Genomic DNA, 27,185 nt, shown 5'->3' on the forward strand with positions numbered 1-27,185 from the left:
CAACCTTTCCTTCCAGTATTAGCTTAGACTGTGTGTTTTCTATAACTGTTTGATTCCACAAGAGGCTGAATTCTCCAGTCACATTTGACAACAGTGTTTTATTTAGTGAGCAAGTCTCTGGTTTACAGAGAGGGGAACTGAGAAAGAGTTTGTAAGCAGTCCAGAAATAGAAAAGAGAATGCTTATTAGTAGTAGTAAGAGTTACACAAAGGTGAATCTGGTGCTGAGAATGAAATAGAAATTGCTAAATCCCAAATCACTGCATCCTGCAAAAAGCTGAGAAATAAACTTCTCTTAAAGCTGCACATTCTGCAGCAATGTGCATTGTCTGAAAGGCAGTACCATGTCCCACTGTGTGCACCAGTGTAAGGCAAAAATTCATGCTCAGCCTACAGAGTGCTGCCTTAAGATGGTCCTGCATGAACCTCTTCACATTTAAATGTTGTAGCTTTTTGTCAGTATTTAAAAATGCAGCCTAATCCTGTGCTACCTCCTCCAGGTGGCCAGCAGAGGGAATCTAGACAATGAAATGTGATCCTTAAGGGTTGTCTAAAATGCCATGTTGATAGATGGCTTTTTGATATCTTTGGGTTTCAGATTAATTATACTCATAGAAATTTAAAACTAGCAGTGAATGTGACATTGTATTGTGGTTTAACCTCAGAGAAGAACTCAGCCCCACACAGCCACTCATTCACTTCTCCAGTGAATTCTGGGGAGTTCCCAGGGAGAGAATCAGAAGGATAGAAGTGAGAAAACTCATAGGTTGAGATAAAAGTAGTTTAATAGGTGAAGGAAAAGTCATGCACAGAAGCCAAACAAAACAAGGAATTCATGCACACCTTCCCACCAGCAGGCAGGCGTTCAGCCATCCCCAGGAAAGCAGGCATCCATCATGACTTGGGAAGGCAAACGCCATCACTCCAAACATTCCCTCGTTTTCCTCCTTCCTCCCCAGCTTTACCTGCTGAGCATGTTGCCATATGTTACAGAATACCCCTGTGGTCAGCTGGAGTCAGCTCTCCCGGCTGTGTCCCCTCACACAGGTCCGTGCACACCCCCGCCCCCTCTCTGCTCGGGTGTGAGGCTGAAAAGGCCTTGACACTGTGGGAATGCTGCTCAGCAGTAATGAAAACATCCCTGCCTTATCAACGCTGCTTCCAGCACAAATCCAAAACACAGTCCCACACCAGCTACTTTGAGGAAAATTAACTCTATCCTGGCCAAAACCAGAACACAGCATTCATTTTGGCAATTTTCCTATAAGCTCGTTCGAGGGTCTGTATTAGAATAATTGCTATGGACACAGTTTTCAATATTCTAGTCCAAATTCAGCCCTTGCCAAACCCGATTACACTGGGCTGTTCTGCCTCTTCATGCTGTTACGCTGTCATCTGAAAGGCTACAGTACTAATCACTGCTGCAATAATTCTAGATGCAGAAATATATGTATATTATTTGGGTTTAGGTGCAAGCAGCTCTCTGAGAGGCACACTGATGATAAAGAGATGAGTTGCTGTGGTTTCTTAAGGCAGCGCAGTTTTGGGTGCTGTTAACGGAGTCAAATCATTGTCTTTACAGCTGTGTCTTGCTCTCACTTCTCCTCACCTCTGTTTCCACAGGGAAGGAGACTGGTGGGAGGCTCGTTCCTTGACAACAGGCGAAACTGGTTACATTCCCAGTAATTATGTGGCTCCAGTCGATTCCATCCAAGCAGAGGAGTATGTTTTCTTTTTTTGTTCTGAAGACTTATTAGTGCTGTATTAGAAGGCAGTCTGAGGAGTTGGTTTTGATTGATTGCAGTGATTTTTCAAATTACTTACATTATATTTATTTCAGTTCTTAACTGCACTGATAAATAATTAGGTAATTAGTAACAAAAGAACCACAAGCTCAGTGCTTTTTCAATGTCAAAACAAAGGAGGAAAACCTAAAGGAACACAGGTCTGCTTCCTTTTTTTGGTTGTCAGCTAATTTCAAGCTTTAACCAAAATATGCCCTTGCTTTTCCTGAACCAACTTGTAAAAGTATTTTGAGTCAATTAGTGTGCAAACTGTCCATTAAAGAGGGCACGTTTTATCAACAAATACAAATCCTAGGATAGGTAGGATGCCCACAATGCATACACAAGGTGACTAATGAGGATTTCTTTTCTATGCAAAGAAAAGGAGTGATGTGTGTATTCACATTATTTCCAATATAAAAGATACAGTGGAGGAGCTTATAGAGCTGAGCAGGTACTACTGGAGTCTGTACTGCAGGTTGTCCTTGGTTGATTGTGAAACAACACAAAAACGTTGCTACAGGAAGCAGAAAAGGCTGTAACTCAGAAAGCCTCATATACAACCACAAGTAATGTGGTCGTATCTCGTTCTTCCACTTACATTTTATAGCTGTGCTGCAACAAAAACATTGAGTACTACTAAATCACTATGTAAGTCAAATATTTATAGCAACATCTGTACAAATACTGCTTTTTGGCAGTGACAGTTTTCTGCCCTTTTCTTTGCATTTACCCTCCACCCACCACGTCTTGGTCTCTGTTTGCCCAAGTCTGGCCTTTGTCAGAGGACACCAAGCATTCTCAGCAGCTGCTGATTATGGGCTTAATGCAAAGGGCTACTGCCCATCACAGGGAACATCTACTACAGGGTTTGTCACGTTGGCTTTCCATCACAATAGAAGAGACATGGTGTGACAAAAATGGTCAACTGTATCTGGGTAACCACAGTTTCCAAACTCTCCATGTCTGGGCTTTGTGACACTATTTGGTAATGCTACACTATTTCTCACTATTTCTGGTATTTCCCTAAGGTGGTACTTTGGCAAGCTTGGCCGAAAAGATGCTGAGAGGCAGCTGCTGTCATTTGGAAATCCCAGAGGTACCTTCTTGATCCGGGAAAGTGAAACTACCAAAGGTAGGCTGGGCAAAGGTATTCTGACCATGAATGAAAAATTGTGCTGAGTGTGTGAAATACTCTTTCCAGTGGTATGAAGGTAGAGATAAGTATCATTTTGCATGTGTTTGTGTTAGGGAATTGGATGTCTGGATATCCTAGGTCTTAGGATGAGTGTTCAAAGCAGAGAAAACCAAAGTACAACTCACGCTCAACCCATGGTATCTGCAGTGCAAGCCATGTGGTGTGATCTTTGAAATGCTGGATCCTTGGGAGAAACAAAAAAAAGGGGGAAAAATTATGCAGTAGTTTAAAATTCACACATTAACTGGGAAAAGACTTGAATATACTTCTAATTAATATATTCATAAAGTATTCAACTACATTCATTCTGTTGAAGTCAAGTGGAAGGGTGTCTTCTCCTCCTTCCCTTTAAAAATATTGGAGGAGTTCCAGTTTTTTTGGAGGGTGCTATTTTTGCTTTTACATTTTGCTCACAAGGCCTGTCAACATCTTCTTCAAAAGCTTCACATGTATGAAAAGATCTTTCTAATTCATACAACTATTGAGCAGAAAACCTGCAACTAAGTAAAAACAAACCTGGCCATTTCTCAATTAACCAACAGTCCAAAACAAAAGCTGTGGGGAGGCATAAGTCACAAGAATTAATTCCATACAAGTTCTGTAGTCTGATGATGGTTCACATAATTAAAGCAGCAACTTGTCAGTGCTTTGATCAGAGCACGCTATCAGCTACGCTTAGCAGGCAAGATGTCATGGCTAGTGAAGGAGTTTAAAGAAGAGAAGCAGTACTTGCACTCCTCTCTCCCTGACTTATCTTCAGATGCTGCTTTCAGTCATCTAAAATTTTAAGTTTTGCATCATTCCCTCCTGCAGTCACTGGATTCTTCCTTTGCTGCCTGTAACTCTGAAGACTGTTTTTGGTGCGAAATCTGAATAGACTTACTGTTGTTCCAGGCAGACAATTTCTTTTCACCCCACAGCTTCACCATACTTCCCATAGCAGTGAGGCACTCTCACCAGGAGCAAGACAGGCTCTAACTTGCTCTTTTTCTGCAAATAGCCTCCACCTGTTTTCTTTCACCAACAGTTACTCTGATGTGTGTGAGGAGCAGGACTTTGTCCCGCTCTCTGCCAAGTTTAAAAACTCACTCATATATGCAGTCATGGATCCTAAAAACAAACACAACACTGTTTCTCTAAACCACATTATCAGTTTAGTCTGGTTTCCCCAGTTTTTATACAGTGATAGGGGATATGTTTTGCAGTGCTGTTTACTTAGCTAAGTCAGGGTTTTTTCCTAATTTCTTAGGAAAGCATTGGGGAAATGCAGTAATCCATCATGGGTGGACTTAGAGCAGCAAGTTTAATTTCTCTGCATTCAAACCTAAGGCTCTCTGCATCTTCAAGAAGAGTTTGCATCAAAGATATAGGGAAAAAAAACAAACATGCATGTTTATTTGTAAAAAAATGCCTATTTTCCTTCTCATCCTTGTGGTGTTTGAATATGTTGTTAGAAGAAAACAGAGAGCTTGTTGCTAAAGAGAGAGAAAAAAATCAATTGGGTGGGCTCAAATGGTGTGTTTTGCCATAAGTCTTCTCAAAATGCCCTAACCCAACTAGTCATCATGGGCTTAAGGCAGGAATTTTTTTATGACCTAGAATTTTCCCTTCTGCTTTAAATAATAACAATAAAATTAATCAGGATCATGTTAGAAGTATCATCATGGATGATTTCAGTATTAATTTAACCTCCCTTGATCATGGTTGCCTTCTCCTCTTACTTTCAAAATAAGTCATATGGAGCTGGCTTTTCATTTTTTCAAGCCTGGCTACCCAGGTACTTTATCAGCTCTTGTCTGTATAATCATTCACCTGGTTTCAATCTCCACCTTTCAAGACTGTCTGGTTTTAGTTGTTTGGCTTTTAAAAAAAATTCATTAGTATGATATATTGTAATGTCGTATTTCTATCCCAGATTTTTATTATTTATATCTCTTGTACTTAAATTTATCATCAGATAATAGTGAATAGTATAGTTAACCAACAGCCTAAATAAATGAATAGTGAAATATATCTTGGTTCTTGTTTATGTTCAGGTTTGAACTAAAGCTCCAGTCCTGACTGATCTGAGGTCAGTGGGGGTCCACAGAGGGCCACCCACATAGCTCTGATTGCAGACCTGGAGCCACAGATTGTTTACATTTTCCTAAAGGATCTAAAATAGTGACCAGATACGCAGGGAGTGTGACTAAAGAAAATACAGCTGCTGCCAGTGCATCAAAATTCAAAAATGCGGAGGTGGAGAAGAGTGCCTGGAAAATTCTGAAAGGAGGCTGACAATGTACAGCCCAGAGTGGTGGTACAAAACATGCACAAGTTGTGCTTGCAAATCACCAAAAAGCTTTGAACTCCTAGTTGAGAGAAATGTACTGATTCAGGAGAAGAACCTCTTCAGAAAACTGTCCTGAACAAACAGTATTTTTCTGCTCTTAGAAATAATAAAATCACAGCAAGGCTGGAGTTGGAAGGGATCTTAAAGATCATCTAGCTCCAACTCCACCAAAATAAATATATTAAAGTTTTGGGTTTTTTTTTTTTTAAACAGCCCCTGACACGCCTTTAAGGGTGCCTCCCATCCAAATAAACCAGAATCATCTGTTTTAAGTGCTGGCTCTTTTTCCCCTATATAGAGGACAAACAACAGGGAATTTGAGAAGCCCTTGGAGTCAGGGTGGAGACATTTTGCTCACTGCATCTCCCTCAGGGATGAGCCACCCACCAGTGTAACCTGTTGTTGGATAATGTGGTCAAGGAGGCTTCTTCCTGAGGACACATCCAAGGAAGATGTCTTACACTGGGACCACCTTTCATGTCATATAAAACTGTTTGCTGATGGTTTTCCTTTTCTGCCCTTAGCTGACATAATTACCATTGAAAGCAGCAGAGGCTCCAGAAGGACCTTCCTGAGCTCTCTGCAGCTAACAATTTCCTCTTCTCCTTTTAATGCCTAAATTCCCTTGAGTAAACACAACATTTGTCTGAGCCATGAGTGAGGACTTGTTTTCTTTGCTGCCTTTGAAATGGGCCATGCTTTTGTTCAGATGCTGCGTTATGCTGTAAAAAAAAAAGGCTTTGCTTTTGACACTGTAGAGAACACTATCCAGTGTCTCACTGGCTGTAAAATACCACTGCATCTAAAACTAAGTCCAGCTCATCAACTGCGGTTACTTTACCCGGCTTTACCTGAGCATCCAGAGCCACTTCAAATGCCTGCAAGGCATCCACATGGCTGGAAAAATGGACAGCCTGTGGGAAAACTGCCAGGCAGCATGTCCTGAGGCATCTCACATGGCACTTAATCCCTGTGCTAGGGCATCTGAATCCCACTAGTAAGCTCTAAAACCCCTCATGGATTTGGGAAGTTAAACATGAAGTTCTTGCAGATCTACTGGTGCTCAGTCCTGGTGCAGTGTTACCTTCCAAAGACTGTGGTGTACAAAGTGTGCTTATTTGGTTGTTTATCAAGAAGTTTGGGATCCATCCAGGTAAGAATACTACCCATATATGAAGTCATTATCTCCAGAGATTCCCTGTGAAAATCTTGATATTTACCACCCAGTGGCATTTACATAAAGTACAGTATTTGCAGTGCAACCTGACACTTAGAATAGGAAAAGTCAATTTAACAGCCTGGAGCAGTAAATGTTAAAATGTGAGTTTTCATTTACACACAAGCCCCAGTATCTTTCTAGAACATTTTGAAAGGGACATGGTGTGAACATCCCAGGATTTCTCTGACACTTATCTCCTTGTGTTAGATTAATTTGTTCTTTTTCAGGATACAGCAAGCCTTTTGGAAGCAATTTCTCTTTCACTTTGTAACAACTGACTAGGAACAGAAATCTTTGTGATTAAAAGCTTATTATAATCTTTGATTTCTCCTTTGCTTGGAACAGGTGCCTATTCCCTGTCTATTCGAGACTGGGATGATATGAAAGGAGATCATGTCAAACATTATAAGATTCGTAAACTTGACAATGGTGGATATTATATCACAACTCGGGCACAATTTGAAACTCTTCAGCAGCTGGTTCAGCATTACTCAGGTAATTTTTCAGATAATATATGGTGCTCTGAAGTATTTTAAAACAAAAGTGTTTGCTGCTGAGCTGATGTATGTGTGAGATGCCCTAAAGAGTCATTTGATCTATGACTCTTGCTTGCTGCAATGCATCTTCTGTTATCCCTTTCCCATTAGAGTTACAAATGTCTTTGAGTGCCGTTCACAGGATATAGCAGCAGAGCTTTTAAAACCTAACACTTTACCGTGCTAAAGGTTTGCCAGCTCTCCCTCTTCTAAGCAAGCAGATTTACCAAATTTAACTTGCACATCTACAAGCATGAATTCTCTGTGAATAAGTGAGTACTAATATGTGCCATTTTGCAGCACACTATTGCTAATGAAGCAAATAGGAACTGCATTGTGGAATTCAGTCACTTAAAACAGTGGCCAAAAGGCTTGCATGTATTAGATACATTACATGTATTTTCCCACTGGATTTTTGTGCAAACTATTAACATTTAAATTATGTTAAATAAATAGGGCAATAGGCATGTTTCTTTATGCACACTATTTGTGTCCACCCACCAAACTTTTTTATTATTATTCCTGTGAATAAAGTCTGGCATGCACTATTCCTCCCAAAAGTACAGTAATTTCACGATTATAAGCCGCACCATTTAGACTAAAATTTTGGTCCGAACCTGGAAGTGCGGCTTGTAATCCGGAGCGGCTAATATATGAACAATGTCCTGAAAGTTGCCAACCCAGAAGTGCGAGCCCGCAGCAGCCCCAAGCTGAGCTGGAGCCCAGCCAGCCCTGGCAGAGGCGGGGAAGCCCAGCAGAGCCAGGGCCGGCAGCGCTGGGCCAGGGCGAGCAAACGCAGCGGTGGTGGGGCAGCGCCGGGCTGGGGCGAGCAAGCCCGGTGGCAGCGCTGCCCGGCCAGCCCCGAGCAGCCCCGCCTAACAGCAGCGCTGAGCTGGGCCCCGAGCCAGTAAACCCCGCGATCCGGCGATTCTCTTACTAATTGGCAACTTTGTGAAAGTTGCACACAGATCCTCGCTGCAAACAAAAGTGTGGTTTATAATCCGGTGCGGCTTATGTATGGACAGAGAACGAAACGTTGCCGACACCCTGGAAGTGCGGCTTATAATCAGGTGCGGCTTGTAATCGTGAAATTACTGTACATCCTGCTGTCACTGGCAATTGGTGTACAAGCGCAACTACAAAGTCCCCCCAAACCTCTGCATAGGACAACTGGTTCTTACACAGAAGATCACCATGCTTCTCAGCATAGTCATTTTTTAACCAGAAATTTATATTTTAAATTATTTGCTCTTTGGGTTTTTTTCCCTTTACTTTAGCTTTTCATAATATTATTAACAGATTACCCCAAATGCTTGCTGCTCAAAAACTTTTCATAATTTTTACTTGGGAAATCAACTTCTCTGTGGGGCATTTTTTCTGTATTCTTTGTATTCTGTCTGCTGTATTCTTATGCTATTCATACTAGACATCTGGCTGTCTTCTCCACCCAATTCCTGATGGGTGTATGCTGCCAGGGAAGATTTCTAGTCGTTTCTGGCGACTCTACTTCAAGCTAAATGAGGTATAAAAACCTCACACATAAGGAAGATAATTTACAACCTCACTGTACCAGTTGGTATATGTCAAAATTTGGTTTCCTGTGGTCAGCTTATTTGGGTGGCATATTTTCCATGCACAGATGCAGAAACAAATACATCTGGAAACAGCCATTTCTGTGCAACATGGAGGCATAATCAGTAGGATCCAGGCAGGGTAGCTCTGGAGGCATGGGACAGCACTCCAAAGGTTCCCAGGACCCAGGTGAACACAGGAGCCCTCATTCCATCCCACCCCAGCTGACTCAAGCCACAAGAGCTCTGCACTCTGAATTCTGGGGCAGCCACAATGCACAGTTGTGCTAATGAGGTGGAGCTTGGTGTTGCAAGGAGCTTCAGTGCTTGCCCACCTTATGATGCTGAAACAACCCATTCACTTGCATAAAAAGAAATTCAGCACAGAAGAATACAGATTACGTTTGAGCCTGAAGTGTAATTACACTTCCTCATCTTGTTCTGCTCTGCTGCACCTGCTTTAAGATGCAAGTCTCGGTGCAGGCTCTATATTGTAGTCTGCCTTGTGCGTGGTATAGTCCTCATCAATATGTGTGTAGATGTATTTCATATATATGTATATATCATTGTTTTTACTCTTGCCAAAATATATTGTGTGACTTTTGTCACAGTTCAGTCTTCTGTGAAGCTTTTCAAGAGATATCATGAACCTGCCTCAAACAATGTGGGACTGGCTTCATAAGCTAATGAAGGCTTGCTCTAGAAAGAATGTCAGACTTGCATGACATCTACAAAGACACCTTTTTACGAAGCCGTATATAGAAAATGCCTTTTCCCAGGCTACAGAAAATCCACCAAATTTTCATGGCAGTGATTTTTCAGAAAAAGAAGTAATTAATCTTCTCCATGTTTCTTTTACTCAGTACAGAAACAAATCAGATTGTAATCGATAGATTATTTTTTAAAAGCTATACTGTACCGTAGTAAACTCAATAACTCAAGAGGTTATCTTAATGCAGAATTGTGGGAGGAGGGAAATCCTGAGTCTGAAAGAGAAACCAATGTGGTCACCTTCCATTTCAGGCTGTGCAAAGACTAAAATATTTCCTGTTCTGTCTCAAATGAATATGTTTCAGTGTTCAATTCCTAATCTTCCAGGATGCTTTGTGGTATGCAACTAACAGCTGTTGTGAGTAGCATTGTTTTTATGCTTACTGTATTTGTTTCATGTCACACTTTTTTTTCTTTCCTCTCCTTTGCTGTTGGCTTCACTTCTGGCTCCATCAGAAAGAGCTGCAGGTCTTTGCTGCCGCTTAGTAGTCCCCTGTCATAAAGGAATGCCAAGGCTTACTGATCTGTCTGTCAAAACCAAAGATGTCTGGGAAATTCCACGAGAATCCCTACAGTTGATCAAGAGACTGGGAAATGGGCAGTTTGGGGAAGTATGGATGGGTATGGAGCAAAATAATTACTCTAAAATAGCTTTCTGTGTGGGGATTACAAGATGGAAGGTGAAAATCTAGAACGTTATGACCCACAAGAAAAAAAATTAGTTAAGCTCAAATTGTTAGGAGAAATGTCTTTGAAATCATGTCTTTGACTTTGAAATTCTTTAATCTTCAACTTTCACTATAATTGATGGCAAAAGAAAACTGAAAATCCATGTTTCCTTGAAAGGTCTTGAGTTTGACAAATTACCACTGTCTTAATAATAAATCAAGGCTCACACAGTAATCTCTTGGCTATACCAAGAAGCTTTTTTCTGCAAGCTAACAAAAGAATCCAAAAAACAGTGTTTGCAAATGAACTTTAATGCAGCACTGAGAGACCCTCACCTTCCATCTTTCTCAATGCATGCATAATTTTGGATTATAAGTGTGTTTTTTTTATTAATTTCCTCTCCTATAGAGAAAGCTGATGGTTTGTGTTTTAACTTAACTGTGATTGCTACGAATAATACCCCACAAACTGTTGGATTGGCTAAAGATGCATGGGAAGTTGCACGTGATTCATTATTTCTGGAACAGAAGCTTGGTCAGGGGTGTTTCGCTGAAGTGTGGCGTGGTAAGGCAGAGAATATATTTTGCTTTGGATGCATCTTTTAAGGCGCTCTTGACAGAAATAAACATTTCAAGTATAGATCTTAAAGCTAAAAGATCAGAATAGTATGAAATGTTAGTTTATATTGCCTGAAACAGTCAAACGTAAATACAGTAATCCGTGGGGAAGCTTCCCTTCACTTGCACACAGTGGTATGAGAGGTTAGGGCATTAAAATTCATTAAGTGCATTGGGTTTATTTGGGTGACTACGCAATTGCTAGGTATTAAAATAGGAATGATGCTAAACCTGTAGGGCAGAATGGCTAACCAGAAATTAATCTGGTAAGTAGACTTTTTTTTCCTCATATGTTGTAGCGCTGATGGAATCAGATCCTGAAAATGTTTCCATCCTCTCTCCCAGTTTAAAAATAATGGCAAATATCAGCAAGCTGATACTGTCAAGCTAGCTTTCCCATGCATCCACTTCTTTCAAGTCTCTTTAAAATTTGTGTCTGCAGCAGAAAGCGGTAACTCAATATAGAGACCAGGGACAACAGAGGCAAAACTTGCCAGTCCCAGCTGAATCCCCACTTTGAAGCCCAGAAATATTGACCTTTTCCAAATCCACTGACATTGTTTTCTGCACACTTAAGCTTAACTTACACATCATGGCCCTCATTCTTTTAGAGTACAAAACAATAGCAATTTACATTTTACATAAATCTTAGTATGGTCATAGCATTGAAACACAATGTAGTGGCCATTTCATGAGATGTGGCTCCATTTCTGTGCCAAATTGCATTCTGGTTAGACTCTAAAATTACCAATTCAAATAAAGAATCACTACATGTTATTTCTTCACAAAAATTTGAGGGGGCAGTTTGACCTCTCCTTTTGTTGCAGTGACACAAAAATATGTACAGCCCAAACAGCCAGTGGGTTCTCCTGGGTTCTTGCAGCTGTTTCCCATTGCAGGACTACAGCAAGGAGCACAGCAGCAAATCTGTGAGATATACAGAATTTATAGACTAGAAATATAGAAATTTATAGAATCTCACAGAAATACAGTTGACCTGTTGCAAAGAAAGCTGCCTACTTTTCTGTTGGCATTTCCAGATAATTGCAGTTTCTCCTTCTTGTTCTCCATCTTGAATGCATGCACAGGTTTCTGGTTGATGTTAATACCTAGTGGTCAGCCCTGTGTGCCATAGATCTAAACCAATACAACAAGTTAAAGGAACAAACGTGAAAAAAAAATTAAAAATCAGCTGTGAGAAATAAAGTGCCAAGTATCTGTCAGAAATGCAAAAATTATTATTACAATTATGAAATTTTGTTTCTTAATGTATAGTAAAAAATATGTTAACAGCCCTGAAGCATTACCAAATTGGAATAGATTAACACAGTAAAAATTAATAAAAAACAAATTAAGTAGTAACTAACTACATATGGGAGGAATTCAGAGGGAAGTCTATGCTACTTTTCTATTAGAGAAATATACCAAAACAGAACAAGAAAATTTAACAATTTAAACTGGGATCAGGGCTGAGAGGATAAGTTAACATTTTTGTTTGATTTTCTTTTTCTAAACTGGAGAAATTCATAAAATAATTTAAAACTAGACTTGCTGAAAATTCTTCATAGTAATAGAACGAGTCCTGGGATTTTTATTAAAACAAAGAGTACACAATTAATCCTGTTAACACACAAGGAGAGATCCTATTTTATTAACGGCAGTCTGGTGCCCATGAAACTGGTTTTATTCCTGGTTCATATAACTTGTGATACCTCTGCAAAGTGGCTGTGACTGATGGCACACTGCAGTGTGGAGTCTCAGTGACTCCAGACAAAACATGCTCCCTGTCATCCGTCAGAAAATATTTTGGCCACTCTGCTTGAAATTAGAGGCAAAACCACGTCCTTCCCAACTTACAGAGGAATGCCACTAGGGCAAAGTCCTGCTTCAGCCCTGGCTTGAAGAAATGAGAGAAATTAAGACTTCAGGAGTCCTTCTGAACTGGCACTGAACTGGCTCAAGCGCCCCCCAAACATTTGGGATTGCCCTTTAAAAGTGAGGAGCAGCACAGATGCAGCAGCTTCTCCACTGTTCTGCTATCCTCAGCCAGGCAAGGTGGACCTGGGACCTGGGTATTTGCACAAAAGAGGACCCATTTTATGGCTCCTTTTATGCTCTGGCAGGTTGCAAAAGCACATGGTAAATTTATTTTGGCCTAACCAGTTCCCATGCAGCAGCTGAGCCCTGTTATTATTCATGTACTTTTAACAAAGACAAGCTGGATTATTTTACACGTTACCTTTTTTCATGACACAGCCTTTGTGTACTTTGTGGGCTTTCTGCTATCCTCATGCTTAACTACAGAGGAGTAGTTTTTAATATGATTAATTCCTGAAGTCATTTAGTGTTGTTCTGCCTTATCTCACAGCAGCTCCCTATCTATAGATCACATTCAAAGCCATGTCAGCCTTGACTCTGGAGCAGGGTTCTGGCTAGGCTGGGCAAAGACAACCAGAAGGCAGCAGGAAAGTGGTATTTCTGCTCATTTTAATTTTCCTTCCTTTTCCTTCCCACAAAATGAACAAAATAAACCCCCAAAGCAAGCAAAAATCCTGCTGTTAATATAAATAGGTCTTCTGGGTTTCCTTTCTTTCCAGTCCTCCTCCTCCCCCTTGCAAATACCCAAGTGAAGCCCCACCTCTTGCAGGATGCCCCAAGTCAGCCTTCCCCAGCTCTCTCCAGGTTCTTGTGCAGGCATTTGGGTGTTCCAGAAGCTTGGTAGGTGATGGCTGGGAAATGATGCAACTTGTCCATTTCACTGCTGATTGCAAGTAAAGAACAAACTGAAGTGGACAGGAACACTTCATTTTCTGTCAGCAGCTCCTGGGGATATGGAAGGGAAGGAAAAAGACACATTTCAGTTTGGAAGCACACCTGTGTTTCTAAAATGAAATCAATTCAGGATTTGCTTCTCGGGATTTTTTTGTTTTTGTTTTTATTGGTTTGGGGTTTTTTTCGTCTGACACAGAACAAAACCAAAATGTTAAAATGTGTTGCAGATGAGAAGTTCTGATTCAGCCAGTTTTGTTGTCCAAATCTGTGACTGGAGCTGTGTTGTTGTCTGTAGAAATTTCTTGTTAGCCAGGGAATACACAAAGATTGGTTTGAGCAGTCTCACATTTCTTACTCAGAGAAGGTTTCTGTGGAGATCACTGGAAACATTGTCTGAGTAGGACAACAGCAACTGTGCCCTAGTGCCAATGGGACTATTATTTTTCAGTGTAACAGAAAAAGACTAAAATATGAAGGAGGTGTGGGATGAATATAATGATAAGGCAACATGGGAAACCAAACTTTTTTTAGAAAACCTTACATTAAATGGCCTTGCTATTTTTTTTCCTTGCTTACATTAGGCATCAGGCAGAAAAAGGAGCAGAAGGTATTTAATCTAACTAAGTGTCTGTGCTTATAGGTACGTGGAATGGAAATACTAAGGTGGCTATCAAGACCCTGAAGCCTGGCACCATGTCTCCAGAATCCTTCTTAGAGGAAGCCCAAATTATGAAGAAGCTAAAACATGACAAATTGGTCCAACTTTATGCTGTGGTATCTGAAGAGCCTATCTATATCGTCACAGAGTACATGAGTAAAGGTGAAACCAGAGCTGCTCTGCTTGATAATATTTTTCTTTATTGGTTCTCCTTGGGGATACAGAGGGAGGTGCAGTGGGATGCATGCAAGGAAGGAGAGAGGGAACAGGAAACTAGAGCCACCTCTGGTTCAGGAGAATTATGAAATCCGCTATGAACCGGGCCCAAAACCTGATGTACAAAGAAAATCTGTACTAGCTGGGGGAAAGAGAAGTTGGTGCAGGCTGAGTGGTTCCAACTGCATCAGCATCTAAACTTCCCTGACCAGTGATAAGCATTTTCTAGGTTTGATGATACTGAAGCTGCTTCCCAAGATCCAAGCTTTTCCTGGCATCAGAGAGTTCTTAGGACATCTTCTTTCAGTGTTTACTTGTTGGCCAAGGTTTTTTGTTTCTGTTTAGCCAATCCTGAATCTTGTCACTGCACCTCATTCTCAGATCACACTTCACTTCTAGTCTACCCCATTATCATCTTAATACACGATTTCCACATACTATTCTTTCCCCCGTTTTTCCTTCACTTTCCCCTTCTCCCTTGTCTCTTCCTTAGCTGGTAACAGTGCAGTAAAATGAGAAAAAGAAAACTTTTTGCTCTATCAGATCTCCAGCAGGGGTGCTGAGAGCAGAGCAAAAAATCTGCTTGTTTTGGAAAAGCAAATGAACCAAATAGGAAACATAAGTTCTCACAGGGAAGTTTCATTGTACATTGGAGGATACACTCTGAAATTTTAAGTGCATTCTTTCAGTCTATTTGGAGTTGACTTTTATTTTCCTGGCAGGTGCTTGCCCACCTCCCTCCTCAGAGGCATCCAAGCCCTGACTAACTCACACTTTAATCACGTCTCAGTGACAAGCATATGCTTTTTCCCTTTAAAAATAAAGACTTTTCAAAACCCTTCTGAAGTATGGGGTTTATTTTGGCTTACTTTACTGGTTTGTACTGTAACATTTTACATCTTTGGATCTGAGGTTCAGGCTGACAATTTATCAAGGGAGAAATGCTTAATCATCTGTCTTTTTCCTTTATTTATTAAACCAATTTTCTGACATTATTTAAAGGAGACTGCTGCACTTCTCTGTTCAGGTACAAGATTAGGACAGAAGCTGTAACATCCTAGGCTCTTTTTTTAAAGCAACGGGGTACTTTCTTGTTTTCCCTTGCACGGGAAAGCAATGTTCTTGTATCTTTTGAAAAAGTTGCTTTCATTTAATCTCCTCTTTTTCTTCTAAAATTAATGCTGTTCATGCTGTATTTAGTTCTGGGTTACCTAGAGGAGAAGCACTACCAATTTGTAAGGAAAAATAGCCTTTGCAAATGCTATCCCCCTTGGGCTCACCAGGCTCTGGGCTGACCTTTCTTTTGGAGCAGGTTGAGCTGGGATCTGACTTCTTCCATAACTTGTGTGGCTTGGAACTGAGCTGCTGCTTTGCAGTTAGCTGAGGCCTTTAGAGAGCAGCAGGCATGTAGTTTTAAAGAGCACTGGAAAAGTTAAGAAAGATCAACTTTCTCTATAATGGTCAGGAAAATTTAAAACAATCCTGTTTCCTTTCCCTGCAACTCTCGTTGTACTAGTGGCACATTCTTCTGCAAGCCAACTTAAAGAGTGAAGTGAGAACAATAGGAGAATTTGGAGATATTATGGGTTTTTTTGAAACTGTCTCTTGAACTTGAAGCATTGCTGTCTTTAATATTGCACATATTGCTGCACCTCCATTCTGATGAGTTGTTTTCCTAACATCTCTCTTTGTGTCAACTCTGCATTTGCAGGGAGTTTGCTAGATTTCTTAAAGGATGGAGAAGGAAGAGCTTTGAAGTTACCGAATTTGGTGGACATGGCGGCCCAGGTCTGTCTCCAGAGCAGTGAGCGATGGGGTATACGTGTTTTATAGCCCATGTATGCACTGAGTTTGTTTTAACTGCATGGTTTGCCTTTCCTGCTGCTCACAGGTGGCCGCGGGAATGGCGTACATTGAGCGGATGAATTACATACACAGAGATCTGCGGTCTGCAAACATCTTGGTGGGCAACGGCCTAATATGCAAGATTGCTGATTTTGGGTTGGCAAGACTGATTGAAGACAATGAATATACAGCCAGACAAGGTAAATGCAGCAGCAGGTGTAGCACTGAGTGTCATTCTTGTGGCAGGGAAAGAGTGGACCATGGTTTCGAAAAGCTCTCTTTCCTATGCCTCAGTAAATCCTGAACTCATATTAACTCCTAGTTAGAAGTTCACTGCTGAATACATATCCTAAAGAGAATGTCTATTCTTTGAAAACCAAAATGAAACAAAGGTGATGAGTGAGAACACAGCTGGGAATGACAGCAAAGACAGGATCTTCATGGTGCCCTAGGAAAGAGGATATTTTACTTATTGGTTAGGAGGGTCTGAATGCGATAATCCAGAAAAGTCTGTGTAGGGTATTTAATTTGTAGTGTATTTTCTTCTAGTATTTACTAACCACTATTATCACTCCTGCACTATTCTTCCTTGCTCTATTTCAAACATGTCAAAAAGTTGTGCCTCTGTGCAATGGAGCTGCCTCTCTAAGCACTGTATTTCCTTTCTTTCTTTCTTAAAATGTTGTTTTAGTAGAAATGCCATTTTCCAGTGCTACACAGGTTGCTGGGCATAGACGACCACTGATATACTGTAGAAATGTATCAAAGAATTTTGTAGCTTTTTCTAAAAAGTGTGTGTGTTCAAATTGAGCCATGTCACAGCCTCTTTTTAGTTATTCTTTACAAATCATACTTAGTTGTCAGATGTTGGTCCAAGCTGCAGAGCCACAGTTCTTTTCTCTTTCTGCTGGCAGTACTTTGGTAGTGCTTGCTCAATATGTGTTGGTAAACACCACTTCATCCTTTCAGTGCCAAAGCTAAAGAGGATTCCATTCAACCCTATTGTACATCTCCAGCAGAGGCCAGCTAAGTATGTAAACTGCATTTACTCCCTCCTCTTGTGAGTTTCTTCTCTTGAGCAAAGTCCCTGTTTCAGCACGGACCCTGTCATTGGTTGTTAGAACAGCTAACCTCTCTCTGTAACTTTTTCTCTAAGTGTTGACAGAAGGAGCCAGAGAGTTTCCAGCATGCCTTGCCCTGGCCTGGGAGCAGCAGCAGCTCTCAAGCTGTTCTCACCCCTCTGAACTGCTATTGGCAGTACCCAGACACAGGGATGTGGACCACAGGCTGCACCCACCCTAAAAGGTGCCTGCTGCACAGGCAGACAGCAAGGCTTGGTTATTTTGGTGGGGTCCTTGAAGAACCCGTGACAGGTACTAATGCAGAGCCTTAAGCACTATTGATTTCAGCCTGAGGGTGGGAATTGCTTCTTGTTAGAAAAAAATAGTTTTGTCTCATTCTCTCTAGAGCAATAAGAGTGTCTGGAGAGGCTCTGGTAGACAGAAAGCTGCCTGCTTGCTGTTCCCCTGTGAAAAACAAGAAGAGTTTTCCCTGAACGAGGCGGGCAAATCCAGTCTGCAAAATGGCTTTGAAACAGTGTCCTATATTATCTCCATTTCTGCCTGGTTTGCTGCCATGTCTTTTGTTCCCTTTGGATACCACCCAATGTATAGTTTTACATGACTAATTATTTGTTTTCATAGACAAGTATGTGACCTACTTCTGGCCAAATCTCTTCAGGCTCCTGATCCCTAGGAAATCCTATGATGACCTGTTTGCCTCTCCATGTAAATCTCTCAGAATAGTTTTGCCCTCTTCACATGTTAAAAAAGCTGTGAAAACCTGCCTGACTGTTACTGAGGAGAAGTTTAGATTTTTAAATAAAAATCACTGAATTTGGGGTGGAGAAACTTTGAGAAAAGTATAACATCAAGCCTGGCAGGGAGAAGGAGCATAGCTGTGGATATCTCCTACCCTTTTTTCATGGCAGAAATCACTTGCACTGAAGAAAAAGAATTAGTTTGGCTTTTAAGTGCACTGCTGGAGATCTGAGTCATGTTTGCCTGGCTTCATCTCCTGGTGCCGGTATGGAGAAGTCATCTGTCCTTCCCATAATTGAGGGCAATGGACAAAACGTCCTTCCCCTGACCTCCAGGTCAGGCTCCTTCAGAGCTCCTTAAAAGAGAAACCCAAAGAGCTGTAACCACAGGCATAACATAGAAAAGTTTTCCTACTTTCATTAATATTTTTGTCCCTTTTTAAAAGAGTAGGAAAGGGGTGCGTTTTTTATCCCCCAAGTAGCACAAACTCAGTTTACATTTCTTGGCATTTAACCTGGCTTCCAAGCCAGGGTGAGCCTAAGACCTTTAATTTATTGAGGGAGAAACATGGTTACTAATGCACCAATTTTTTAAATTTTTTTTTTCAACTGGAATTCAGTTCTGGCTGTTTAGTTAAGCTTCAGTTTGAGCAACGCTTGTTGGAGACCACAGTATCATGAGGAAATGGTTGCCTCTGCTTGTTTCCCATGACCTATTACTTCAGCCTCCAAGGGGATGCATCTGGGGACTGCTCTGTTTATCTAGCTGACTACTGCTTCAGTGGGAATTTTGACACAGGAGGAAAGTTTGGCCAGCAGAGAGGAGGGAAACGGGGAGTGCTCCAGACTGGCAGCTCCTGTGGGAGAAAGGAAATGTTTTTCCTTGCAAAATCTGAAGATTAAAGTCTCTGGTCACTCTCCTCAGCAGTCATCCTTCTTTTGGCTTATGTGTGTTAGTACAGAGCTCATTGTTGGCATGGGGAAGAAGTGGTTTTCTCCAGCTTCGCTTGATCTCCTACTCCCTTCCCCCACTGTCACTTTTGTCTCTGATTAAATATTTTGAAAGGAAACAGATGGGGATGCTTTGAGCCCTAGCAGACTAGAGTGCAGGATTCCTGAACCTGTGTGGGTATTGCTTAGCCTGGTGGTAATGTTTTACTGACCGGTTTATTTTCTTTTGGGTTTGAACAAAGGAGGCCTGACTGCTCCTGATTTATGAGAGATAAATAAAAAGCAGTTTGTTGTCTGCACTGCCATTTCTCAGCAATTGTCAGGAAGGAAAGAGATGGTCATGCCACTAATGATTTAAAGTGTGTGACCAGCAGCTATGCACTGCCATTAAATAATAAAAAAAAAAAAAAAAAAAAAGCTCTTGGTTTGTAATGAGTATTTGGCTCCTCTTGTTTTTAGAGGAAGTGAGTAATCAAAGGGGAAAACATGCCCATTTAGAGTGACGCCCATTTCAAAGGCTGCACTGGGAGACTGTATTGCAGCCTGTCCCATTGCTTCTTTTGGCTGTTGCAAAGTCTTCCCCACACACAGAGTGTCAGGCATGGAGCCTTGCTTTCTTCCACTGGTGATGATGCTTGTGTCAGCCCTGTAAGGCAAGACATAAAGCTCCTGGTATCCCACAGGACAAAGAGAAACTTCCCATCACCTTGAGCAAAGGATTTCCCATGCAGTTCTGCTATCCTTACACTGATAGGGTTCACAGTTATGGGAGTTTTGGTCGAGCACATGGCATTTTTGTTGAGAGTGCCAGTGCTTCACAGAGTCACTGGGTTATAGTTGTTACTATTCTAAGCAGCAGCAGCTGATACAAATTTTAAATTTTCTTAATAAAAATAAAGTGCAGAGTTATTTTCCAGTTTTGCTTCTACTGCACACACTAGCAGCACTTGCAGTAGTGCCACTCTAAGCACACATGAAACAATAAGGATCTTTCTGATGCCTTCCAGACGAGCTGGAGCTATTTTGGGAGCTCTGTGTTTGTAAATTCTCAGATCATTTTTGCCTCCTTAACACTTAGAAGTAACTCCTTCCTGCCCTGCTTAAAATCAAGTGATGTTTCTTAGTTTGATTTCCTAGAAATAGGCAGAGATTTCCAGGCTCTGCAGTGCCTTTGTAGGGACTTGTTCACCGGCTCATCTGCCCTGTTTTGTGTGTGACAGACTGTACTGCAGGCTGTAGCATCCAGGGCTTTGTTCTCGCTCTTTACCTGCCGTTCCCAGGAGCGGACAGGAGGGAGGGCTTCTGGTTCCGAGCCAGCGGGGTCCCGGGGGATCCCCAATCTCTCCTGCAGAGCCATGTGCCCTGCCAGGAGCGCGGCCAGGCCATGAGGAAGGGCGAGGGGAAGGAGGGGGCTGCAGGCAGGGAGCCAGAGCGCTGTTCGGAGCCGCAGCCTCGCCCCCCGCTTCCCGGGGAGGGTCTGCCTGCGGAGCCTGCTCCTCGTCCTGATGTTTGCCAGGCTTGGAATTTCATGTTCGTTCTCACAGCACAAAAAATGTAATTGCACGGTCCCTCCCACACGGCTCTCATCATCGCCTGCCGGGGCTGACTCGTTTCCTGTTTCATGCTTGCTTCAGCGCTTCGTTTTTACCTTTTGCAGCTTTCCCTTTCCAGCCCCAGAAGCCATTCAGTGCCACACTATATTCCCCGATTCCTAACCCAAGAGGTCCCCGAGTTTTTGGGTCTTAGAGCTTGGAGTCCTTCACTGGGTTTTGTTTTAAGGTAGGAGAGGTAGCAGCTTCCAGGAACAGGATCATTATCAAGCTGGCAGTGGCTCTGGGGCATGAATTTCAGAGGTTTCTACTTCATCAAGATTTGGATCTGAAAAGAAACTAAAGCTCTGAGGGATTTTCGCTTGCCTCTGAAGGAACCATGATGAGAGTTGTATCTCAAGGTCACTCCATCATCCCAGCCCCCCCTGCTCCTTCTCATCACATGGGCTGCTTGTAGCCAGCAAAGAATTAAAGCAGGGCCATGGATTGATTTTTCCCAAGGAAATCCTCCTGGGAGATAATGTGTGAATGCCTGGGCAGAGACGGGCAGAGGTCCTAAGAATGGGGCTGAGCCTCACAAAAGTCCTCACAGGCTCAGGGCTGGCTGCTCTAACCACAAATTGTATCAGCCGCTTTGGTTTCATGTGGTTACAAGCAGTGCAGAAACCCAAAAAAGGCTTTCCCCGAGCTGTTAAAAAAAAAAAAAAAAAAAAAAAAGTGGGGACTGAGATAAAAACTGCTGATTAGTACCTTGTTTTGGGACAAAGACAGGTTATCCTGACCTAATTAATGCAGTGTGCTGTTGGTTTTCCTGTGTGTGGTTACTGATGTGCTGGTTGCAATGAAACAAGTTCCAGCAACAAAAAGAGAGAAATACCTCCCTCACTGATGCAAAATCTGCCTTCAGAGTAGGAGATGGGCTGCCTTGTCAGCTGGGCTAATTTGGCTTATCAGATTTATTAACATGCTTGTCAGTAATACATGTTTTATCTGAGGCTGTCATTTGTTTGAAGCACAAAGTCTGTTTGTTTTATAAGCTTCTGAGGCCTGGGCAGAGAGAGGCGAAGGGTTTTTTAATCAGTGTGTTGGGAAGAGAGTAAGTACAGGAACTGTGTGTCCATCAGGAACCACACACAGCATCCAGCCTGTGCTAACACTCCATGTAGCTAAGGAGGCTTCAGGGCAGTGCTCAACACATTTGGGAACTTTCTGCTTTCCCAGCAGTGCACTGCCTCTGTCCCCAGTTCCAGGCTTTGAATGAGAGGCAACACCTCGGAGGGATCCCTGTTAGACAAACATACACACCCCCATCCACACAAGCTGTGTGTGATCTCCTTGTGTCATGGCAGTGCACGTGTTGTACCTGCAGGTGACCAGCCTGGTGTGTTCTCCCTGGTCTCTGCTCTCCCTTCACTGACAGCTCTGCCGCACTGGGCTGCAGGCTCTCTTGGACCATCAAGCCTCCAGCATGTGTTGCAGGGCCAGAGCACCATGAGGCAGGGCTCTGCTAGCAAGCTCTCTGCCAACCTTGCATTTTTCTCCTCCCCATCTACCACTCCAAATCTGTCATCTCTCAGGAAATAGTGCACAAACTGCAGAACGTGATTTTTTATATTAGTTGCTTTAGACAGAGAATCATCCACAGCAGGGGCAACATAGAGAAGTAATGTATAGCTGTCCTGTCATTGGAAAATCCTCAGCACAGACCATTCATCTTTCCAGCAGTGCTCATCAAACCCCAGTGAGGATTGTACTGCTCTAGTTCTCAGGAACTGGGATGTCCTGGAATTGATCCCCCTTCTCAGGGGCTTGCTTCTCATTTTCCTGTGGTTTGACACAGGAAACACACCGCATACTCATCTCCCAGTGACACACTGGCAGTAGGTCGAGGAAGACAAAAATACTGGGGGAGTTGACCACAAAAGAAGCTGAAGAAATTTCCTTCCTCCAAAGATGAGATGTAGGTGGTTGCCACCTTTGGATCTGAGTATGAAGCACAGGGGAATTATTACAGATTTGGCTAAGTTTCTCAGAAAAACACAGCTGATTAAAGAAAAAGAAAATTGTTGAAGAAAATGTGTGCAACATGTAAACAATCAAACCTCCCTGCATGGCCATCTCACACAGCACCAGCCAACATCCAGGGCTTCAGGCTCCTGGCCAGCCTGGAGCTCTTCCTTCGTTCAGCTGGCATGGGGTATGTGTACAATCTCAGCTGCACGTAGGAGCAAGCACAGGGACGTTGGCTCTCATGTTCAGGCCCATCTAAAGGTATGCACTGCAGGCCTGGGCACCAGATACACACAGCTTGCAGTTTTTCCAGGGATGGGCATGGGTTGTACAGCCTCAGGATCTCCTGGCAGCTGGAGCAGCCAGTTGCCAACCCCACGTGGCTGCTGATGCTGCTGAAACAGGGCCAGTTCTAGGACAGAGGCTCAAGTGATGGAAGCTTCTGCTGCAAAGGACTCACACAGCACAGGCAAGGCAAAAAGACAAGATGAAGTTCTGCAAATTTTGAGTCTTGTAAACTAAGATTGGTCACACAGAGAAGTGTAAGTGAAAGAGATTGAGACCAAAGCCAAGCACCCAAATTTTAGTTCTTGCCTATGTATCAACCAATGAAAATTCACAAGAGACAGACTTTAAAAAGCGAACAGGCATCCAAAAGTCCTTCGGCACCTTTGCAAATCTAACCAGTGATGCTTAACTAGACTTAAGTTCCTGACTTCAGACATTAGGTATCTAAAACATTCTCTGGCATTTTTCACCCTTTGGCAGGATATTTTCAAGTCAGCTAGCAGGACTTACTTGAGCAATTGCGATATTCCCTAGGAAAAAAATGTATTTGTACTAAGGTACTAGTCTCTCTTAGGATCATTTACATGTAGAGAAGAAAAAATTTCAGCACAACGAAGTTTTACTAAGTAAGGAGATGAGAATTACCATGTTTACATTTTACACTAAGTCACATCAGATTGGTTGTATGGCAGAAGATGCAGGACACTGAGCCCTAGATGTGATGGCAGAACAGTGCCAGCAGGGAACTCTAAACAGTGCCATAAGTTCACTTCCTGGGAGTGATTTGTCCACGTTGTTACACTTTAGTGCTCCTCCTGAAAGAGAAGGGAACTTTTATGAGAGGGTGATGTGAAGTCAAAGTCAGTCTGTTTCCAAATTCAAGAGTTTTTGTCACTAGGGATCAGAAGTAAGCAATGCAACTCTTTTGCCTGTATGTTAATACAAGGCACCAGGGAAATGTCTGCATATTTTTGTACACGCTATGAGTTAATTATTACCACAAGGCTTTTCTTTAAAGACATACTGAAAATATTTTCCCTAACAAAACAGTCAATGATTGGAAAAGCAAATAAATCAGTGTTTAAAGGCTTGTTATCTTACTATCCTTACTGCAACTGGCTCCTGCAAGCTCTGATGATGGATGAGCACATTAGAACTGCACGTATTTAAGGCACTACAGGCTTTTCAGTGCCAGGAGCTTAAAGTACACTGTCAAGTTATAAATCACAGGCCAAAGTTGTGCCTTGACATCAAGCACTGCAAGCAACTCGAATGGCAGTATTATTTTAAAGTACTTGTGTGGATTTGCTTTTAATTTTTGTTTTTACCCTATTTGTTTCTTTGTATTTTGCTCAGCTTCAGCAGGCAAACTGGGAGGTACATATCCAGTATATCTCAGTTTTGCTTATATGTGCCAACTGTGTTTGATTTGCAAATACTTAAAACACTTTGGGAGAAATTATTTCTATTACATTTTTTAAACTGGGTTAGTTTTTTTTTTTTTTCATTTTATAAAACTTCAAACTTGAGTTAAAATGTCTTATCCTTCTCTTGGGATATGGGACAAACTGATCCCTTCCCTGCTTAGTCTTTCCTGATTCCCTACATGTTCTGCCCACCTGTCCTCTCTGACTGTACTCTATGGTTAGTCAACTCTTGTCTCCAGCTGCTTCCACCTGCATGTGAGGCAGAACACAAGAGTCACCTGTGACCTGGTGCTTTGGTTCTGTCTCTGTGCTGGCTAAGATTCATGTATTCTCTCTTTAGGTGCAAAGTTTCCCATTAAATGGACTGCGCCAGAAGCGGCACTGTATGGAAGGTTCACAATAAAGTCAGACGTGTGGTCTTTTGGGATCCTACTGACAGAGCTGGTAACAAAAGGGAGAGTGCCATACCCAGGTAAGAAAAATGTCCTGCTTCACCTGGAGAAAGGAGTGGGAATGGGCCATATTTAAGCCCATCCTAGTTTAAGCTGGAATGTTTATTTATATTCACTGAGCTCAAGGAGAATGGCTATAATGTGTAAGTTTTGTGTATGCTTGAAAACAGTTCTGACTCAGAGCTGCTTTGTGATGGTCATGATAAAAATGACAAGGGGACAATTCAGCATATTCATTTCTACTGTTTTAATTGTGCTCAATTCAATTACAGTAATTTCACGATTACAAGCCGCACCATTTTGACACAGTTTTGATCCATACCCGGAAGTGTGGCCTGTAATCCGGAGCGGCTAATATATGAACAATATTCTAAAAGTTGCCAACATGGAAGTGAGAGCCTGCAGCAGCCCCAAGCCAAGCTGGAGCCCGGCCAGCCCCGGCAGAGGTGGGAAAGCCTGGCAGAGGCAGGGCCAGCGGTGCAGGGGGCGGGCGGCAGGGAGTGGGGCAGCCCAGCAGCGCAGGGGAGCACGGCAGAAGCAGGAAGCCCCGTGGTGCGGGGAAGCCCAGCAGAACCGGGGCTAGCAGCGCGGGGGAGCCCAGCAAAGCCATGGCTAGCAGCGTGGGGGAGCCTGGCAGCACAGGGAAGCCCAGCAGAACCAGGGCTAGCAGTGCAGGGGAGCCCGGCAGCACCGGGCCAGGGCGAGCAAATGCGGCGGCGGCGGTGCAGACGGGGGGGATGGGTGAGTGAGCCCAGCGGCAGCAGCAGCAGCACCGCCCGGCCGGCCCCGAGCGGCCCCGCCGAGCCATAGCACCGAGCTCGGCCACCCGGCCCCGTCGCAACCATGGGCAGGCCGAGCCTGCCTGGCCCCGCCCCGAGCCAGTAAACCCCGCTATGCCGCGATTCTTTGCTAATTGGCAAATTTGTGAAGGTTGCTCACGGATCCTCGCTACGAATGAAAGTGCGGCTAATAATCCGTTGCGGCTTATGTATGGACGAGGACCTAAACGTTGCCGACACCCCGGAAATGTGGCTTATAATCCGTGCGGCTTGTAATCGTGAAATTACTGTAATATAATTTCTAGACAACTAATGAAAGCAGTGTAAAGTTATTATGTTCTAGAGCAAATAGCTCTTCATAGTATTGCATTTACTTTAAGATACCAACAGCTAAGCTCCCACAGAGGCCTTACTCCATTTATTCTGTCAGTCTGGTTCACTGCAAGGTTTGATGACTGTCTGAATGTCTGGTACTATCAAATCTCTTTTTCATAAACTCTTAAATTTCAATCCTTGCTTTTGAGATGGATGGAAAGGGAAGAAAATAGTTCTGTAATGTGCAGACCAGAGCTCATGGCAGGGTCACAGCACGGCCAGATTCTCTGCATGGGGGAACTGGAGGCCCCATGGCTCTTTGTTGAAACCCTGCCAAGTGTCCAATGGATTAAGATTTTTAGGAGGCAGTGATTGGATCTGCCTATGCAGAAAGAGCTTTTTATTCTTGTTGCCCCCCTGAAGATTTTAGGCATTCAGGTGAAAAGGAAAGGGGTGAGGTGAAAACCATGCATTCCATGGAAAATAATTTATTGCCTTATTTTTCTCATCAGCACAGATATTAACAACAGGGGATGCCCTGCATTCCAAGATGCATCTAGCTGCATTTTTAGTCTTTTTATTTAAAAAACAAAACCATATATATATATATATATAAAGGCTCAACAGTGTGGCTGTGTGCACTGCAGCTGATTTAATGGAAAGTGCCCTACAACAGTTTCAATTTTCCAATCTGTGCTGTGATCAAACAGTCAGATTCATATATCAAACTGAGCAGGAGAAGCATCCAGGTGGAGTTCAGTTTATCCTGTGGTGTCTCACACCACTTCAGAAGACTGAACTCAGCAAAACTAATCTTCTAGACTTATACCAGGAATTTCAAGTTTGCTAGCACCTAGCAGCCAGTAGTTGATATTTGAGAAGAGAATATTGGGACTGGAAGGCATCTCATGATCAGCAGTGAACTTTGGCATGATTAACAGGGAGCAGCTTAACAAAGGTGTGGCTGTGACAACTGAATGAGGTAGCAGAAAATACACTGTCATGTTTCTGTGGAATGGATGAGTCCCTCTGCCCAGCACTTCCCCATGTGGGATGTTGCCTCCAGTCAGAGCAGCTGTGTCACCAGTCAGTGCAAAGAACTTCCTCCCATAAGGATTCCTGGTAGTGATGTGAGAAAGCTATGATTTCTGCAGGTTTATTGGGGGTTTAAGCAGACATGGCATACTGTGTAAAGGACAAAGACAGAAAAAAGATGTATAAGCTTTAGTTGATGCGGTGTTGCTCCCAGAGGGTGGGCAATGCTCCTGACTGGGCTGCAGGAATTCTCTAGTGGGTGCATGGGGGCTGTCACCAGCCAGGGCAGAGTTAAGGTGAAAATACCAATCCATGCAAAAACAAACATTTAAGCTCTATGTTTACTCACAAGTCTGTAACTAAACACAGGAT

General features: G+C 42.6%; 1 protein-coding gene across 4 annotated transcripts in view; it reads left to right on the forward strand.

Annotated features, from left to right (window-relative positions):
- Positions 1-27,185, forward strand: part of FYN (FYN proto-oncogene, Src family tyrosine kinase) — a 141,039-nt gene that overhangs the window by 103,808 nt on the left and 10,046 nt on the right. For 2 of the 4 annotated variants that reach the window (XM_033055385.2, XM_033055386.2), the window contains 8 exons: positions 1,623-1,721; positions 2,815-2,918; positions 6,878-7,027; positions 9,867-10,031; positions 14,109-14,288; positions 16,054-16,130; positions 16,234-16,387; positions 24,573-24,704. In XM_033055385.2, coding sequence (XP_032911276.1) covers positions 1,623-1,721; positions 2,815-2,918; positions 6,878-7,027; positions 9,867-10,031; positions 14,109-14,288; positions 16,054-16,130; positions 16,234-16,387; positions 24,573-24,704 — 1,061 coding nt within the window. Of the gene's footprint in view, positions 1-1,622; positions 1,722-2,814; positions 2,919-6,877; positions 7,028-9,866; positions 10,032-10,487; positions 10,644-14,108; positions 14,289-16,053; positions 16,131-16,233; positions 16,388-24,572; positions 24,705-27,185 lie in introns of all 4 variants that reach the window. The other 2 variants (XM_033055388.2, XM_033055387.2) reach the window with 2 other exon arrangements.

Source organism: Catharus ustulatus, chromosome 3 (assembly GCF_009819885.2).
Source record: "Catharus ustulatus isolate bCatUst1 chromosome 3, bCatUst1.pri.v2, whole genome shotgun sequence".
Classification (NCBI taxonomy): Eukaryota; Metazoa; Chordata; class Aves; order Passeriformes; family Turdidae; genus Catharus; species Catharus ustulatus.